This window comes from Mollisia scopiformis, assembly GCF_001500285.1.
Source record: "Mollisia scopiformis unplaced genomic scaffold LY89scaffold_2, whole genome shotgun sequence".
NCBI lineage: Eukaryota > Fungi > Ascomycota > Leotiomycetes > Helotiales > Mollisiaceae > Mollisia > Mollisia scopiformis.
The window spans coordinates 1,231,136-1,245,882 of NW_017263582.1; the positions used below are offsets into that span (position 1 = coordinate 1,231,136).

At 45.9% G+C, this 14,747-nt stretch overlaps 8 protein-coding genes across 8 annotated transcripts; 3 read left to right on the plus strand and 5 right to left on the minus strand.

Moving 5' to 3' along the window:
• Positions 1 to 9: 9 nt before the first annotated feature.
• LY89DRAFT_680137 (uncharacterized protein) lies at positions 10 to 2,126 on the minus strand. The gene is made up of 3 exons (XM_018214020.1): positions 1,522 to 2,126; positions 1,158 to 1,463; positions 10 to 1,042 (listed from the first exon to the last, which is right to left on the minus strand). The coding sequence occupies exons 1-3, from the start codon at positions 1,931 to 1,933 to the stop codon at positions 138 to 140; spliced, it is 1,623 nt and encodes a 540-aa protein (XP_018077737.1). The 5' UTR covers positions 1,934 to 2,126; the 3' UTR covers positions 10 to 137.
• Positions 2,127 to 2,221: 95 nt separating this feature from the next.
• On the plus strand, positions 2,222 to 3,206 carry LY89DRAFT_606222 (putative peptidyl-prolyl cis-trans isomerase ppi1). The gene is made up of 3 exons (XM_018210416.1): positions 2,222 to 2,428; positions 2,477 to 2,518; positions 2,576 to 3,206. Exons 1-3 carry the CDS (start codon positions 2,396 to 2,398, stop codon positions 2,990 to 2,992), a joined length of 492 nt encoding a protein of 163 aa, XP_018077738.1. The 5' UTR covers positions 2,222 to 2,395; the 3' UTR covers positions 2,993 to 3,206.
• On the minus strand, positions 2,897 to 4,566 carry LY89DRAFT_713859 (uncharacterized protein). Its single transcript, XM_018218083.1, has 5 exons — positions 4,483 to 4,566; positions 4,404 to 4,420; positions 4,318 to 4,341; positions 3,763 to 4,270; positions 2,897 to 3,716 (listed from the first exon to the last, which is right to left on the minus strand). Exons 1-5 carry the CDS (start codon positions 4,493 to 4,495, stop codon positions 3,235 to 3,237), a joined length of 1,044 nt encoding a protein of 347 aa, XP_018077739.1. The 5' UTR covers positions 4,496 to 4,566; the 3' UTR covers positions 2,897 to 3,234.
• Positions 4,567 to 4,694: 128 nt separating this feature from the next.
• Positions 4,695 to 6,093, plus strand: LY89DRAFT_728138 (uncharacterized protein; the record flags this gene model as incomplete). Its single annotated transcript, XM_018219235.1, has 4 exons — positions 4,695 to 4,857; positions 4,908 to 4,938; positions 4,983 to 5,242; positions 5,294 to 6,093. The coding sequence occupies 4 exons, from the start codon at positions 4,695 to 4,697 to the stop codon at positions 6,091 to 6,093; spliced, it is 1,254 nt and encodes a 417-aa protein (XP_018077740.1).
• A 680-nt stretch (positions 6,094 to 6,773) lies between these two features.
• Positions 6,774 to 7,978, plus strand: LY89DRAFT_180647 (uncharacterized protein). Its single transcript, XM_018205608.1, has 2 exons — positions 6,774 to 7,793; positions 7,851 to 7,978. Exon 1 carries the CDS (start codon positions 6,857 to 6,859, stop codon positions 7,574 to 7,576), a length of 720 nt encoding a protein of 239 aa, XP_018077741.1. The 5' UTR covers positions 6,774 to 6,856; the 3' UTR covers positions 7,577 to 7,793; positions 7,851 to 7,978.
• A 776-nt stretch (positions 7,979 to 8,754) lies between these two features.
• On the minus strand, positions 8,755 to 9,858 carry LY89DRAFT_755282 (uncharacterized protein; the record flags this gene model as incomplete). The annotated part of the gene is made up of 2 exons (XM_018221347.1): positions 8,915 to 9,858; positions 8,755 to 8,857 (listed from the first exon to the last, which is right to left on the minus strand). The coding sequence occupies exons 1-2, from the start codon at positions 9,544 to 9,546 to the stop codon at positions 8,755 to 8,757; spliced, it is 735 nt and encodes a 244-aa protein (XP_018077742.1). The 5' UTR covers positions 9,547 to 9,858.
• Positions 9,859 to 10,861: 1,003 nt separating this feature from the next.
• LY89DRAFT_663834 (uncharacterized protein) lies at positions 10,862 to 12,163 on the minus strand (the record flags this gene model as incomplete). Its single annotated transcript, XM_018212727.1, has 3 exons — positions 10,862 to 11,553; positions 11,603 to 11,894; positions 11,963 to 12,163. The coding sequence occupies 3 exons, from the start codon at positions 12,161 to 12,163 to the stop codon at positions 10,862 to 10,864; spliced, it is 1,185 nt and encodes a 394-aa protein (XP_018077743.1).
• Positions 12,164 to 14,068: 1,905 nt separating this feature from the next.
• Positions 14,069 to 14,598, minus strand: LY89DRAFT_728142 (DUF1348-domain-containing protein; the record flags this gene model as incomplete). The annotated part of the gene is made up of 2 exons (XM_018219236.1): positions 14,069 to 14,275; positions 14,329 to 14,598. The coding sequence occupies 2 exons, from the start codon at positions 14,596 to 14,598 to the stop codon at positions 14,069 to 14,071; spliced, it is 477 nt and encodes a 158-aa protein (XP_018077744.1).
• Between the last annotated feature and the right edge of the window lie 149 nt (positions 14,599 to 14,747).

The window sequence follows — 14,747 nt, forward strand, 5'->3', positions numbered from 1 at the left end:
AAAAAGCCACCTGGAATAATGCTGTCTTGATGATTTTCTAAACCATACTGTACACAGAAAATGCCTATGCGTCCTATTTTCTATTCCGGTATGCACGCCAAGATGTGCCCCTCTCGCAAAATGCAAGCAACCCCACACTAGAAAGCTTTTTGTTTTGGCTCCGAAACAGAAAATAAGGCAACATGATGTGCATGTTGCGTGTCCACCTTCTGTTTAGCTTTTGCCTTGGCTTTTCTGTTTTCCTTTCTCTCTTTTTCTGTGCAGCCCCGGCTCTGATCATCCCAGCCCCATTTCGCGTCCTCGCTGTACTCGCTCATCAACTTCAATTCACCCCTATACCATGCTGTTCCCCACAAGCTCATTAGCACACCTGGTACTAAGTACAACAGAGCAGGTTGGCCGTGCTGGAAGATCTGACACACAATTAAGGTGACGATCATTCCAACAACATAACCAATCAGACTAGCTTTGAAGTATACTTTTGGAAATCGTGCACCATCTGCTGGTGAAAGTTTTCCTCCAGCAGCATTTCGAGTCCAGAAACGGTCGCCCCAGACTCCTGTAGCCTCAAGGTATGGCGCTTTCTTAATGACTGTCACCACTTCCTCAGCTTTAGCTTCAGAGGGCGGCTGTAACACTGTTGTCTGCTTGCGAAGATAATGCAGATACAAGTCGAAACGTAAAGCGAGTCCAATCATCATTCCAGGTATGCAGATATCTCCAAGACCAAGTATGCTTCCCTTATTCGGACCAGGAATTACGAGCTTAATAGGTACTTCGAGGGACTTCGCAACCGTCGTCATCATCGGTGTGTAGAAGACCATGATAATATCATAAACGAAAAGACCGCTGAGAATCACGGATCCTATCGTGAATTTCGTTGGTGACATCATTAGCAAAGAACTGTATGAGAAGCCGAATCCCATCAGGTTCGAGAGCCACCAGGCCTTTCCGTTGGTATTGTAGATGAGGATAGCTGCCAGACCAGTTACAAAACCAATCATATCTTGTAAGCGAAGCTTCTCTTTGACATCAACTACGCCTACTAAGAAGTTAGTGATGAAGAATAAGAGCCTCCAATTACGAGCACCATGAGAAATGGTGTGACATGGTCGAAAGTAGTGGTTGATCGAACTGACTGACTGGGAATCACGTACCATGGACGAAGCAACGCATAATCCAGTGCTTTTTGAATGATGCCCGGATGGCCCAAAGTGCTCTCGTGAATACAGGATAGAATTTAACTGTGGAAAGCTGGCCCGGCAGAGGGTTTGTCTTGTCCTGTCCGACCTCGTCACTTATGTTGATCCTGCCTTCATCGAATTTACCAATGAGTTGCCGAGAAGTGTCAGAATCCACATAGAAGGTCTTTTTCCCATTTGACCAAGCGTTTGGGAAAATGAAGGATACTAAAAGGTTAAGACCATCACTTATGAACTTTGCGACGACGAATACACCCGCGACTGGACAAAGTCAGTTGGGCTGATTGATGAAGTGACACGTGCCACATGGAGCACTTACATGAGAAGTAGACTGTCAAAATCGTGTTCAAAAGCTTTGCATCTCCCATCCATTTGATAATCAAGTAAAATGTTGCTAGAACAATGCCAGCTGTCACAGGAAACATAATAGCATCTGAAAGAGTAAGACCTTCAACCATGGGCTGGACATCGAGTTCGTCGTCATCTTCCGCCTCGACTTTCGGTGGCTTCGCAGCAGAGGGCGGTTGTTGCAGTGAAGCGTGTGCACCAGTGATTATGGGAAATATTGAGGAAAGAATAAGATGTAGATACATCGAGTACATCCCGACTTTGTGTCGCTCTTCGTAGATCTTGTAGGCCCATCTTCCGATAAATTGAAGAGCTGGACTATTACCGTCTTCGAGAAGCCGGAGATAGCTCAGAAGAGTGCCCATCGCTGCTGAATCGTTCATGATACTGCCTTGTACCGTGGTGATTCTCGATTGAGTATGCTGTGTCGATCCGAGAACTGCCAGGTTCTGTATTCGAACCAAAAGTCATCGACAATCCATGAGAATATCGAATCGCGCTCTTCTCTCATTCACGTGAAGCTGTGACTCTAAAGAAGCAGAAAATCAAAGAAGCGGAGTATTCATTGGTAAGGTGGCTCAAAGAAAACAAAGCAAAAAGCTGCTCCATGACCGACAGGGATGTTGACGCGAGGCCAGAGGAACGGTTTCTCAGCCTCGTCAAGACTTTGCCAAACATCAACAAAGCTTGAAATTTTCCTGGACCTTTTGAACATAACGACACAACGAATACAAAAGCGTTTCATCTGATACACTGACTCTATATTTGGACACTGAAGCTTCCTTGATCCACGAATACACTGAAAGCCCCAGTGGATAAGTTCCAGTGCACGGCAAGTTCTCAAGATGGCGACCAACATTGCATTAGAAACGACGATGGTATGCAATGACAGTCATTTATATCGACATTCTTTAACAGTATATTAGGGCACAATAATAGTTGAGCTTTATAATGATCATGCGCCCAAGGTACGACACCATTTGCCCTACTCTTCTCTCCTACCAATCCCACTAATCCCTCCATAGACCTGCAAAAACTTCAGCACACTCACCCAACGAGGTTACTATTCCGATATTCTCTTTCATCGAATAATACCCAACTTCATGCTGCAGACTGGCGACCCTACTGGTACTGGCAGAGGCGGAACTTCAATCTATGGTGACAAATTCGAGGACGAGATTTCAACCTCCTTGAAGCATACGGGAGCAGGCATATTGAGCATGGCGAATAGTGGACCAAATACCAATGGAAGTCAATTTTTTATTACGTTGGCGCCAACGCCTTGGCTGGATGGGAAGCATACAATATTTGGGCGAGTTACGAGAGGAATGGGAGTTGTGAAGAGGATGGGCTTGGTTAGGACTGGGGCAGATGACAGACCTGCGGAGGAGGTGAAGATTGTCAGTGCTAGAATATTAGAAGGGGATGCGGATGCGGTCTGAGGAGCACCCTGGGGTCATCGTTGCAGGAACAAAACGAAGAGAATCCCCCGAAGTTACATTCTGTGGAGAGCGGAGCGGGCCCATGCACGAATATCTGCCAGACGACCGCGAGACTCGCACCAAAGGAGGTAGGAAAAGTAGGACGAGTCGTCCATCAGAAATTGCTTTCCACAATCTACAGCCTATAAAACGCCTGCTCAATCCAATCATACATCATGACCCTCTGAATATATACTGCTACATCAGAGAACCTCGTTTGGTAGCCTCCAAGCCATGAGGTCTTCTCGAACATCGAACTCATCAACCTCGTGAGGTTTCCTAAAACCAGTTCTCCCTCTTTCGGAAGAATTCTCAGAACTACCATGTTCTGGACTATCTGTTTGAGCGGCGCCTAGATCACGGCTCTGTGAATGCTTATGTCCCAATCTCACCGTCTTGCCTGTGATTGTGCTCTGAGATTGTGAGCTCTTGAGGCTTATACCAGAAGCAGTCCTGTGATGGTGGTGCCGATGTCGATGTTCGTCGCTGGCACTATCCTCGTGTGTTATCTTAGGTTTGCCACCAATATGCTCGTTCTTCCAGCCATTTCCTCCATTGAAGATGTCTTCGATGCACTGATCCGCAGATAGCTCGTGGTGATGTGCTGACCACTTTGCAGCTAATGCTCTTCTATACATATCCTGCAGTTCGCCATGATCTCTCGATTTGCTTATCGTAGGCATGTCTAGAATAGTTTAGTAACCTCCAAACGTGCAGTGGTACAGACTTACGTCCAACATCATCTTGCTCTGCCTGTTCGCCTGCCATTATGCCAGCTATTCCACCAAATACAGGCGCTGTTTTGAGTGGGGGGGCAATATAATTTCTTTCCCCGTCCAACTGCCTCATGAGAATGCTTATCTTCAATGTGCTGTTGATTTTGCTGTCCTGCATCAGATACCTCCGCGTAACGCCTTCTTCTCCATCAGCACCCATCTCACTCTCCTCCACATATTCGGAAAGATTGAGGTTGATATAGCCCAATGTAATCTTCTCCCCCCTCACTCCGGAGCTATAATCTTGCACGACTTCGAAATGGATCATGCATTCTTGCAGATTGTTCGATTTATCGATCGTGAGCCGTACAGGAATCGTCTTTTCGTAATCCCATGAGACTTTGTGCTCTATTATAGGTGCGCGCTCTGTTCGTCCTCGATGTTCGGCAGAGGTCGAGTGGGGGAAGTGCCATTTGATGTAAGAAGTGCCCGTCACCAGTGGGACATTATTGAGGTCGAAAATCTGTTTCGATCAGGATCGGCATGCGCGGAGAGACATATGGAGCATACTCTAAGTACCAATTCGAACTTTGGCTGCGCATCTGTCAGTTTCTGCTTGTGTAGTACTGCCGGCGCATTGCAGGAGGATTACGAACCCGTCGAGCTTTCGATACTAACAATTTAGAAAACATCGTCAGTGATTTTCTGGCGAGTATTTAATGGGGGAGAACTTACTTAATGGATTCATGCTGTACTACAGCTAGTCAGGAATGCAGCACAAAGCAAATGCAGTTACGATTGAGTAGATGTCTCATTGTTGTTTCCTTGCAGGAACATTCGGAGGACAAGGCTGAGGATGACGTTTCGGTCTCGGATCGGCTAGCTTCGGAGAAAACCCAGCCTCCTTTTCGGGCTTCAGCCTTCTCCGGACTACATCTTCTACGAAAATGGACAACTTTGGGGATGGCATTGCCAAAGCCGTCTTGGAGAACTTCGAAACATGGGAGCGAAAGAGAAAACCTTTAGATAGAAGCTCACAAAAAGATGAAGGACTCAGCGAAAAGACAAAACCACGGGAGTGGGTTCCGTTGAGTGGCATTGTAGCTCAAAGTTAGGTGTCCGGTCGGTATCATACATCAAATGTCTAATCTTGAGCTCAGGAAATGACAAAATCTCATGTGTAGCTGCAGCGTGAGTATAAGATCATATATCCATATTCATGCTCACGATATCAGTACCGGCATGAAATGTCTGCCAAAAGATAAAGTCTCAAAAGCTCAGGGCATAGTAGTCCATGACTGGCATGCTGAGATTCTTACAATCCGCTCTCTAAATCGATTCTTGCTCGAAGAATGCCTCGACTTGGCTTTATCTCGGAAAGCTTTCTCGGAGTATGTCAGATTTAGAAGTGATGAAGAGAAGACTGAAACACATTTTCAGCCATTCGCTTTGCAAGATGGCACGCAACTGCACATGTATTGCTCTGAAGCTCCTTGTACAAAACTCTACATTCTTATCATATTATATCATGCTTACATTGAGATAGGCGGAGACGCGAGTATGGAGATCACTATGGCAGCACAGGAGGACTCCACTCCATGGGCCCACCCACCTTCACTAATTTCAGGAGACGATGAAAATACTCTTCATGGAAGAGGGTACTTTTCAGCGCTTGGTGCCGTTCGACGCAAACCTTCTCGGCCTGATGCTCCACCAACACTGTCCAAGTCTTGCTCGGACAAGCTTTCTGCCAAGCAGTCTACTTCTCTGCTATCTTCCGTCACCTCACTTCTCATATCCCCTCAGAATTGCTATCTTCAGAGTCTTACCCTTCCCGAATCTCAGTACTCGGAAGTGGCTTGTACCCGAGCTTTCTCTTCAATTGGAAGACTTGCTCCACTTCATGGCAAAGATTGGGGTGACGGGTACTCTTTCAGACCCTTCAAGATTCTCACCACCTCCAGCGAGTTTGGGTATAGTAGACGACAAGCTCTTGGATCAAGAGAAGCTTTGGTTCCGTCCAACATTGCTAGTCTCTGGACTCCAAGAACCAGTGAGACCATCATAGGGGGAACGCAACAAGGACGAAAGCAGTTCTCAATCAAAGGAGCAAGTCAAGTCTCCAAACGTCGAATGTGGGTGTTGGCCGTGGCTATTGCCAATGAATTGTACTTATCATCCCCAGCTATCTTAAGTTCTCTGAAAGTGGAAAAGTACATCGAGGTCAAGAACGGAGAGTTGCTGAAGAAAAGGAAAGAGGTCAAAGAAGATGTTCGGAGCACATTGAAAGGCTGGCAACGGAACAACGACGATGAATCTTGGAAAGACACTGAAGTGAATGTGTGACCTGGTGAAGGACAATTCGATATTAGAAGTGTTGGATCCAAGACGGTTTGCCAGCACTAGTGGGTATGCGCTAGCGCGAAATCAACCTTTTTCACACGTATCTCGGGCTCTTGATCGCGAGCTCTTGATCATGTCGCGAAGTTGATCGATTGCGAAGCAATTTCTTTCTAACAAACGCAACCACCACCTTTGATCACCAACCACAACCCTCCAATCGTACCTCACGCTGCTATTTCAACCAGCAACACATATTTTGGCCAGATAAAGACGTCCATCCACACAATTCGGTTTCACTGCCGCCCGCACCTCCCTCTACAACCTATTTCGACACTCGAAATCGATCGATAGGCAATCCCTCGACGAATTGGGCGTCTATCATACAGAGAGATCATGGCTACGAATGAGACAGCAATCACAGCCACCTCCAAGTCCGAATCATCACAGCCCGCTAACTTGGATGTTGCGACACATGGCTTGGAATTCACCCTTTTCCCAAAGCTTTCCCCAGAACTTCAATTGATAGTGGTAAGCAGTAAACCCTTTGTTTCTCAACCTCGTTCTCGATTTTGGTATACTGTAAGCATTCGAATAAGATAACATGGTTTGAGAGTTTGTAAGATCATATAAGTGGATTGTGTCCCAAGGATCAAAGAATTTGCTTTCCCCACTTGTATTGTCACATAAGCCCTGGAACAACGTTATATTATGCTCTCATCCTTATGGTATTGGATTTTGAGGCCCACATTCTACGGGTCTTATTCTTATGGAAAACTCTCATACAGATTTTTTGTGGTGGGAATCTGCAGTTCCCGGATCTCAAATCATTCAAATTCAAGTCTGCGTTCAGAACACCTCCAAATCCGACCTGGAACCTAAGGACTCGAATCCTGATCCATGGACTTTCCGCATCAATACTCGACCATGCGGTCTACTTCGAGCCTGTCATACTTCACGCAAAGTCTGGATGAGAACGCATCATTCGAGCATTCCCCTTCAGAACGACCAAAAATTGTTTTTCGATGCCGAATGCGATATAATCTATCTCATTAATCTTACCGATATTCCCTTCGGTAAAATAGATAGGTTTCGAATCTGCCCACTGTTCAGTCCTCCGATTGTAGCGCCCAGATCGCGGGAGAGATTCTCTGCAGTCAAGAAGTTAGCCATTCCTCTGCTTCAGTACTTGGACTTATTCAGCAATTGCGACATGTTCGAATTCCTTCATAACTTCAAGTCACTTGATACCCTACATTTCATCCTCCCTTCTCAAGGACAAAGCCAAGATTCCCTATTCAACAACGAAGGATTGCGGTTTGAATCACGCGCAGGTGCAGAAGCAGTATTGGGAACCAAAATCAAAGAGAAGGCTTACCAGAAATGGTCGGATGCACACCTGGCGTATTTGGCCGATTACAAAAAGCGATTTCAAGTCGATTGGAATCTTCCAAAGATAGAGCCGATGTACGGGGTCGCAAGGACGTAGAAGTGGTGAGGTGAAGGACTTTGCATATGGCGGCGGCTGCCAGCGGGCAAGCTAGACCATGGTGAAGTACATCAAGGAGCAAATGCTTTGTTTATGTTCTGTCCAAGTCACTGGAAGCTGTTGGTCCGATACTGGCCAGACGAGGGAATCATCAAAGAAAACCTTGTTACACAACTAAGGTCTTTCACAAAGCCACTTTTGCCACTAAGCAACACTTGTAAGCCGGTCCAGAATCGTGCAAGTTTGGATTGGCCTCAGTACTGACTCCATCTAGAGCTTTCACATACCACTTCACCAAAATCAACTTTGCAGGGCTGGATTCTTTTTCTTCACATCCGCTGTGGGCATGGCCTTTTCACTCTAGCAGAAAGTAATGCATTCCTGAATAAAACTCTGTGCCACTCACAATTTTCGTGAAATACTTGTATACAAGTGATTTGCCGCTTAATCACCTTTATTAACTCAATTCTCGCGAGCCATAACCATTGTGTGAAGACAAATGCCTTTCGGGCTATATTCAGAAGCAGATGCCGATTTCTGACATCACTCTCATAAATCCGCTCTCCTTAACCAACCTCGCTTCGCTAAGCGAGAATCACAAGTCGACCCCTCATGGAATTCAAGCTAAGATTTTGCCGCACATGCTTCAGCGCTAAGTCTTAGGAGCTTCCTATCTCAAAGTATGTGGTAAAAATGAAGGGTGATGTAATTTCATGAAGAATATGTTGGATCATGCGAGCCTGCAATCTGGCTTGAGCGTTCTGCAGGGAGAGCCGACAGAGAAATACTTCAGTGGATTTTGCTTGATTTTACAGAAATCATTAAAAGCTAAATAGAGTTCGAAATGTTTTGATGATAAACAGTGAGGCAGATTCACATTCACTACAGTGTATCCCGTTCATCATATGCTAGTCCGCTAGAAAGGTGGAGACATGCTACATTGATTCAATTTGCACAGACAAAACGTGCATAAAGACCTAAAGCCCCTCAAAATGTGAGTGCTTCAAAGTAGTATGACTTCTCCCCTATTCGAATTAAAGTATATAATCGAGTGGCAAGAGACTTTCATAGGGTCAAGGGGGTACACTGTAGAAAGTCACAATCGAAGAGCGCTACAGTGTAAAGCCTTGCTTGAAGTCACTATCAATACAAAAAGATATCAAAATTGTGCGCACTCCTCACCACCAAGCATCCTCATCGATGTAGATTGCTCCTTCTCCGGTGTTGTACAACATCTTAATTTCGGGAACTATCCACTCAGGATGGTTTGCCTTGATGTTGCTAAAAATTTGTCAACAATCTGCCAAAATGCTGTCATGCAAACTCTTCAGAGGATACCAGCTATCAAGTGTCTCTCCGTGCGCCCCAAAGGCTGCTTCGATACCCTCCCAACGCAAAGGTTCATTGTTGCTAGCCTTTGACTTGAATGTAAAATCGGGCTCATAGTCGGTAAAGCCAATGAGGATAAGAGTTTGGACTGATGGGAATCGGGAAGGAAACAGGTCTAACAATTCGGACTCGGCCTGGAAACATGGGAGTGCCAAAGTTTTGATACCCGCAAATCTTCCATCGCTTCCAAGTCCGTGATTCCCGAAGACCTCGAAGTCACAGACGACGAGAAGAATGATATCGGTATCGGTGTCGAAGTACAGTGTTTGTTTTCCCTCTAAATCCATCTTGATGCTCGACTTGTACGTCTTCAATAGTTCGTCGCGGGAGATCTTGCATGTTTCAAGCAAAGCAGATAATTGAAGGGGGCTGGCATATTGACTCAATATACCGGAGGTGTCGACATGAGTATTATCGCGAGTTGCTTCAGTATTGGTAGTTTCTGGGCCCTCAATAAGACCAGCGTAGACTTTTATGATTCGCGGTGCCGGGATGGCAAACTTCCAGATTCTGAGCTGCAGCTCCATCGGTAGGCTCCCAAATTGCTTGAATGCTCGAGTATCTTCAGCGTGGTCTGCCATCACAATGATTGTGTTGTGCGCAGGAGATACGCTTATAGTTGTCCATGTGTCGTTGTGTATGTATCGTTGGGTAAGATGGTGTCGTTGTATGGTGTCGTCTTAGACGTATCATCGGGTAGGATGGTGTCCAAAGTCGAAACGTGTATTTGTTTGTTGAACGAGCTAAAAAGTCTTTGAATTTAAATACACAAAAATGCTCTGATCCTAATAAGCGGCGCTAGTAAGTGATCCCAGAGCGAGAGACTAGCGCGACAACAGCTTCTTTTATTTGTGTTATGCGCAAGAGATACAGTTACAATTGCCGATGTGTCGTTGTAAATTTATCGTCGGGTAAGATGGTATTGAAAGTTGAAACATGTATTTGTTTGTTGAAAGAGATGTAGAGTTTTTGATAATAAATATTTAAAATACCTTGGTCTTAGGTAGCATGAGTAGGCAATCCCAGAGAAAGAGACTAGCGCGACAATAGCCTCTTTCATATGTGCGACTACATGGCGTTAAAGTATAATCATTGACTTAATATTATTTCTTATTCAATATAGAACGCTATTTCTCATGGACCAATATTGAGCACACTTTGCCTAATATAATCTGTGGAGGAAGTCTTCGAGCACCTCTCTATGATATATAGAGACTTGAGCTGCTGCTTTAGCGCAAAACTCAGACTCAAAAGCAGACTTTTGTTGCGCATCGCATAGACTATCGCTCCTTCCCAAGCAGGGTGAGATGAAAGGCGATAGCTTTAGGTATGTTCTGAAGCATCAACCCTCCACTGAGCCTCAAAGGAGTGTCAGCCATCAGCTAAGGAATTAGGTGATTGAGCATTGCCCCCAGAGCAGATGATAGTCATGGCAAATCTTTGTTGCGCATCGCACCCGCAAAAGCTCCTTCCTCAAGCTTCAATGTCAAAGCAAAACAAACTTTTGTTGCAAATCGCTCTGGCGGAAGCTCCTTCCTGATTGATATCAACAACGCAAACTGAAAAACCAAAATTGAGAACAGCAGATCGCTCAGATGCAAAGCCAGGAAAATAAGTTGCGACAACAACCGACCACTTTAGCCACCCATATGTCGTGACATGATCCTAGCGCTTTACTTATGCTTAAGTTAGGGCTGGTTTCCGTTCGAACAAAAGAGAGCCTGAGATGATAAATTGCGATCATGTTTGGCCACTTGAACCACTCACATTTCGTGACACGACGGTAGCGCTTTACTTTTGCTCAAGTCAAAAACGGTTTCAATTGGAAGACAAAGCCAGCAGTCCCTACCCGGTAACGCCCCTCCCCACACTCCGAAACTCCCAGGACATTCTGCCTCAAATACGAGGCGGAATTGGCAGCAAAACCACCAACACCACTACCCCACACAAGATCCCAAACCACAACGCCTGTCCCACCAAAACCACTTCTCCGTATCGGAGACGAGCATCCTGGATTGGTCCATCCTTGTCGAACCACTTCCGGACCAGGAAGCGGCGATTGTACTGGCTGGGCCAGTTGATGTCACCACTCGCTGGTGGGAAATTGTCCGGATGAATGCGAGACAATCGAGTCTCGTTGTTTGCCTGGATGCTCCAGGGCTTGAGATGGTAATGTCCTAGTGGGTATAGGACAACGGAGAGACGGCAGACGGCAGCAAAGAGGAGGGCGGCACCCAATGCTACCGGAAGAAAGCCAAGGGCACGCCAGGCCCGGTTGTGCTTGCTTAAGGCAAACAATATACCCCAGCAAAGTCCTGCGAGAACAAGGGACACCCCAATGACGTGGGCTCCCACCAATTTAGTCTTGTTGGTAACTGGATTGGATACTTTGACAAACTCGGTATAGTGCTTGCGTAGCACTTCGTTTGCATAGTCGACGGCAAGCCGAAAGGCGGAAGGGTGAATGCTTCGACCCAGAGCGTATAGAAGGACGTCTCTGGTCCGGCTATCGAGATTCAGTTCTTGCTTGCCCCCCTGGACAATGAAGGTCTTCTTGATGTAGTCAACTTCCTCGCGCAGACGTTCAACTGTACAATATCAGTAGCCATTCAGAAGATTATTGAGGAGATAATCTACCAGTCGTTCTTGGAGAATAGGATTCGTCACGCTGAAATGCTTGTATGACCGGTGTTGGAATGCTCGAGTCCTCGAAACCCATGGTGGTGCCACCGGACTTTGCTCTTGCAGCAGCAGCAACATATTTTTTTGCGTTGTTCTCATCCTGGGCACTGAATGGGGTGCTGAAAGCTGATTTGTCATCGACAGCCTCGAACAACTTCTTGTAATACTCGAAGCAGACGGAGAACTCGAGGTGCTCGCTGTCATTCGCCGTTACCAAATGGGCCATAAAGTCAACCTTTGTAAGAGGCTAGAAATCCACAAGTTAGCTGTCAAAGAAGATTAAATACACGATTCAGGAGAAAGAGGTGAGCATACTGGGAGTGTGGAGCCTGCCATCATTTTTTCAAAACAAATGACTTCGGAGATCGTCTTAGAGGTGAGTCTGGAATTGCTCTTGGCGTGGTTCATGATGTCCTGGAGATTCTCGTGGGAAACAAAAGTCTCTGGTCGACGGAAAAGTGCAACACTGACCACAGTTCTGCAGAAAGACGGTTCGGTGGAAGGCATGGAAGTCATGTTGGGGTTTGTGATTGAACGATATGGAGGCTCTTTGAATGTGTGGAAGCTCTTGGGCGTGTGAAGACTCTTGAATGTGTAATTGCTCTTGGACGTGTGAAGACTCTTGGACGTGTGAAGGCCTTTGAATGCGTGAAGGTTCTTGAATGTGTGACGACTCTTGAATTTGTAAAAGCTCTTGGACGTTTGAAGGCTTCTGGATGTATGGAGGCTGCTGAAACCTGTAGCTTATCGTAGTCGGTGTAGATCGATTGAGTACTTTGGAGATCTTAATGAGAGAGTTGTGAAAACGAAGAGTCGATATAGATCGAATGGAGTAGCTCGCTTCGTTACCATTGCGAGCTTGGGAGATAAGCGAGACCATTGTTCACTTAGAAACCGATCTCCCTTATTCTTCACACTTAAAACCCATAATCGACTGAAAGGCTCATGACTCGAGAAGAAAAGATAATGGGAAACATCTTAGGTTTTTGGAAAATGCCATCATGTTGCATGGCTACCATGCCGAGAGAATGCCGAGCTCTAGGTAACAGAAGGGTGGACGACCACATCTTGTCCCTCTGTGGCGTTTCGTGATACAGCGTTCGTCTCAATTGACAACCACGAGTACCCAGGGATTCGGACGCACGCATCGATATCAGGCCACGAGCTTTGGATCGTCCCAAATTCGAGGATGATGCCACACACAAAAGCGTGTGAAGCCCCTCGATCTAAGCATCAGATGACAGTTCTGAACATTTCGAGAATGTTGACTCATGCAAGAGGTTGAGATATCGAGATTTTGAGAAGAGAGGAAGGTTCTGTAATCGTTAGAATGCGTCACAATACTATAATAGGAAAGGTAAATTACCTTCTGTCCAAGTCAGGAAGTCTCCCACGAGATCGAGAGGTCCTAGAATAGCTGTCGCTCGTCTCTTTCGACATCTAAAATGTAGAAAAATATCATGATCGGTGCTGTGCTGAGTAGCGACATGCCACTCTCGATGTCAGTCATGTAGTCTTAAAGAAGCTTCCACAATTCCACCATCAGACTTCAGTCCGAGACATCGTGACCAGGACTCGGCAGCTATACTTCATTAGTCTAAGCACGTCGAGATGGTGAGGCTGGAGTGGTAACACAGGTGTAGAACTTGCATAAAGTATTTGGAAGACAGCCAGAGCCAGCAAGCAAGCGCGGAAAGTCACGAACTGCTGCGGTCAACAATGGAAGGGAAGTGGTCTCGAATCACTGACCATGTTCTGAGCACAAAGCCAACGTGCGAGAATGTTCTGGATGATCTTGCGACTGTCGCCGCAGAAACTAGTTTGACAGGACTACTAGTCAGCGATTAGTCGTCGTTGGAACTTTCCTCCGGATTTGACAAGACGCTAGGACCGAATAGAACTGGAGTGCCAGAGACCCTAGTGCTGGATGGGGGCGAAGTTGCAAAGTGATGATTTTCTTTGCTCAATTATGGTCGCACGAGATGTTGATCGATGCTCCGCCAAGCGATGGTTCGGGTCTTTGCAGACTAGGCGAATGCTCTCAGTCATTGACTCAAAACTTTTGGGCCTCGAGTCATTTCCTCATTGTGCTGATCTTTTTTGCAAAAGGAGACCTCACACAATCTCATATCGTAGTTCTAATTCCAATGTTGTCCTTGACAACATCTTGATGTGTGCTGCCTGGAAAAGTCCTACTAGCCGTAGGAGATGAATGGCAGAGTGATCTCGTGGAAATCGCATGGCGGAACGGTTGTGTGAAAGTATTGTGAAATTGTCCAACGCTTGTATATTACATTCATATCCTCGTTCCCGTTGTGTACTCACCCAGATTGTTCGATGACACCAATCCAAGATATTCCTCACCACGATGATCATGTCCACGCAACGTTCCATTCGGTAGTCGAGGACAATAGAAAATTCTCACCAATGCTTTTCTGAGATGTCGACAGTGTTGACATCAACCCCGTCCTTGTACCATCTCTCCTGTTCGGAGATTTTAACATCGTTGCCACTCATTTGCCTCTTTCTCATGCGTCCATCCTCAGCGAACGTCCAGTCTTCAAGACCGTAGCACCTCCACCATTGACCAGTAGTGTCATAAAACTCGTACCAGAATTGGACGGCAATCTGAAAACGAAGTCAGTGGTTGCACAACTACGTTTGTAAGTGGAGTGACTCACTTTATTTTCTGTGAAAGAAAATAGTTCCTTTCTAAGTCGATAACCGTTCTCTCTTTCCCACTTCTTTGTCAAGAATTCCACAATCTCATCTGTACCCCTGATGAAGGTATCCCTGTTTCGCCAGATGGAATCAGAGGTATAACCATTCTTCACCTTGTGAGGATCTCTGGTATTCCACATATCTTGAGCAGCTTTGACTTTGATCTGAGCTGTCTCAAGTGTGAAGGGTGGAAATGGAGGTTTCCCCGCATCGGTTTGTGCTGAGGCCATAGTTCTTGTCTGTAGGAAACTCCGTTTGTGGTGTGAAAGTGTTGTCCAAGACTTTGTTGCTGATGAGACAGCAGAATAGCTCGGTAATGTTCTTTTATAGAGCATTTTGAATGCTTTGGTATTCACTGACAGCGAGAAATCTCCGGTTC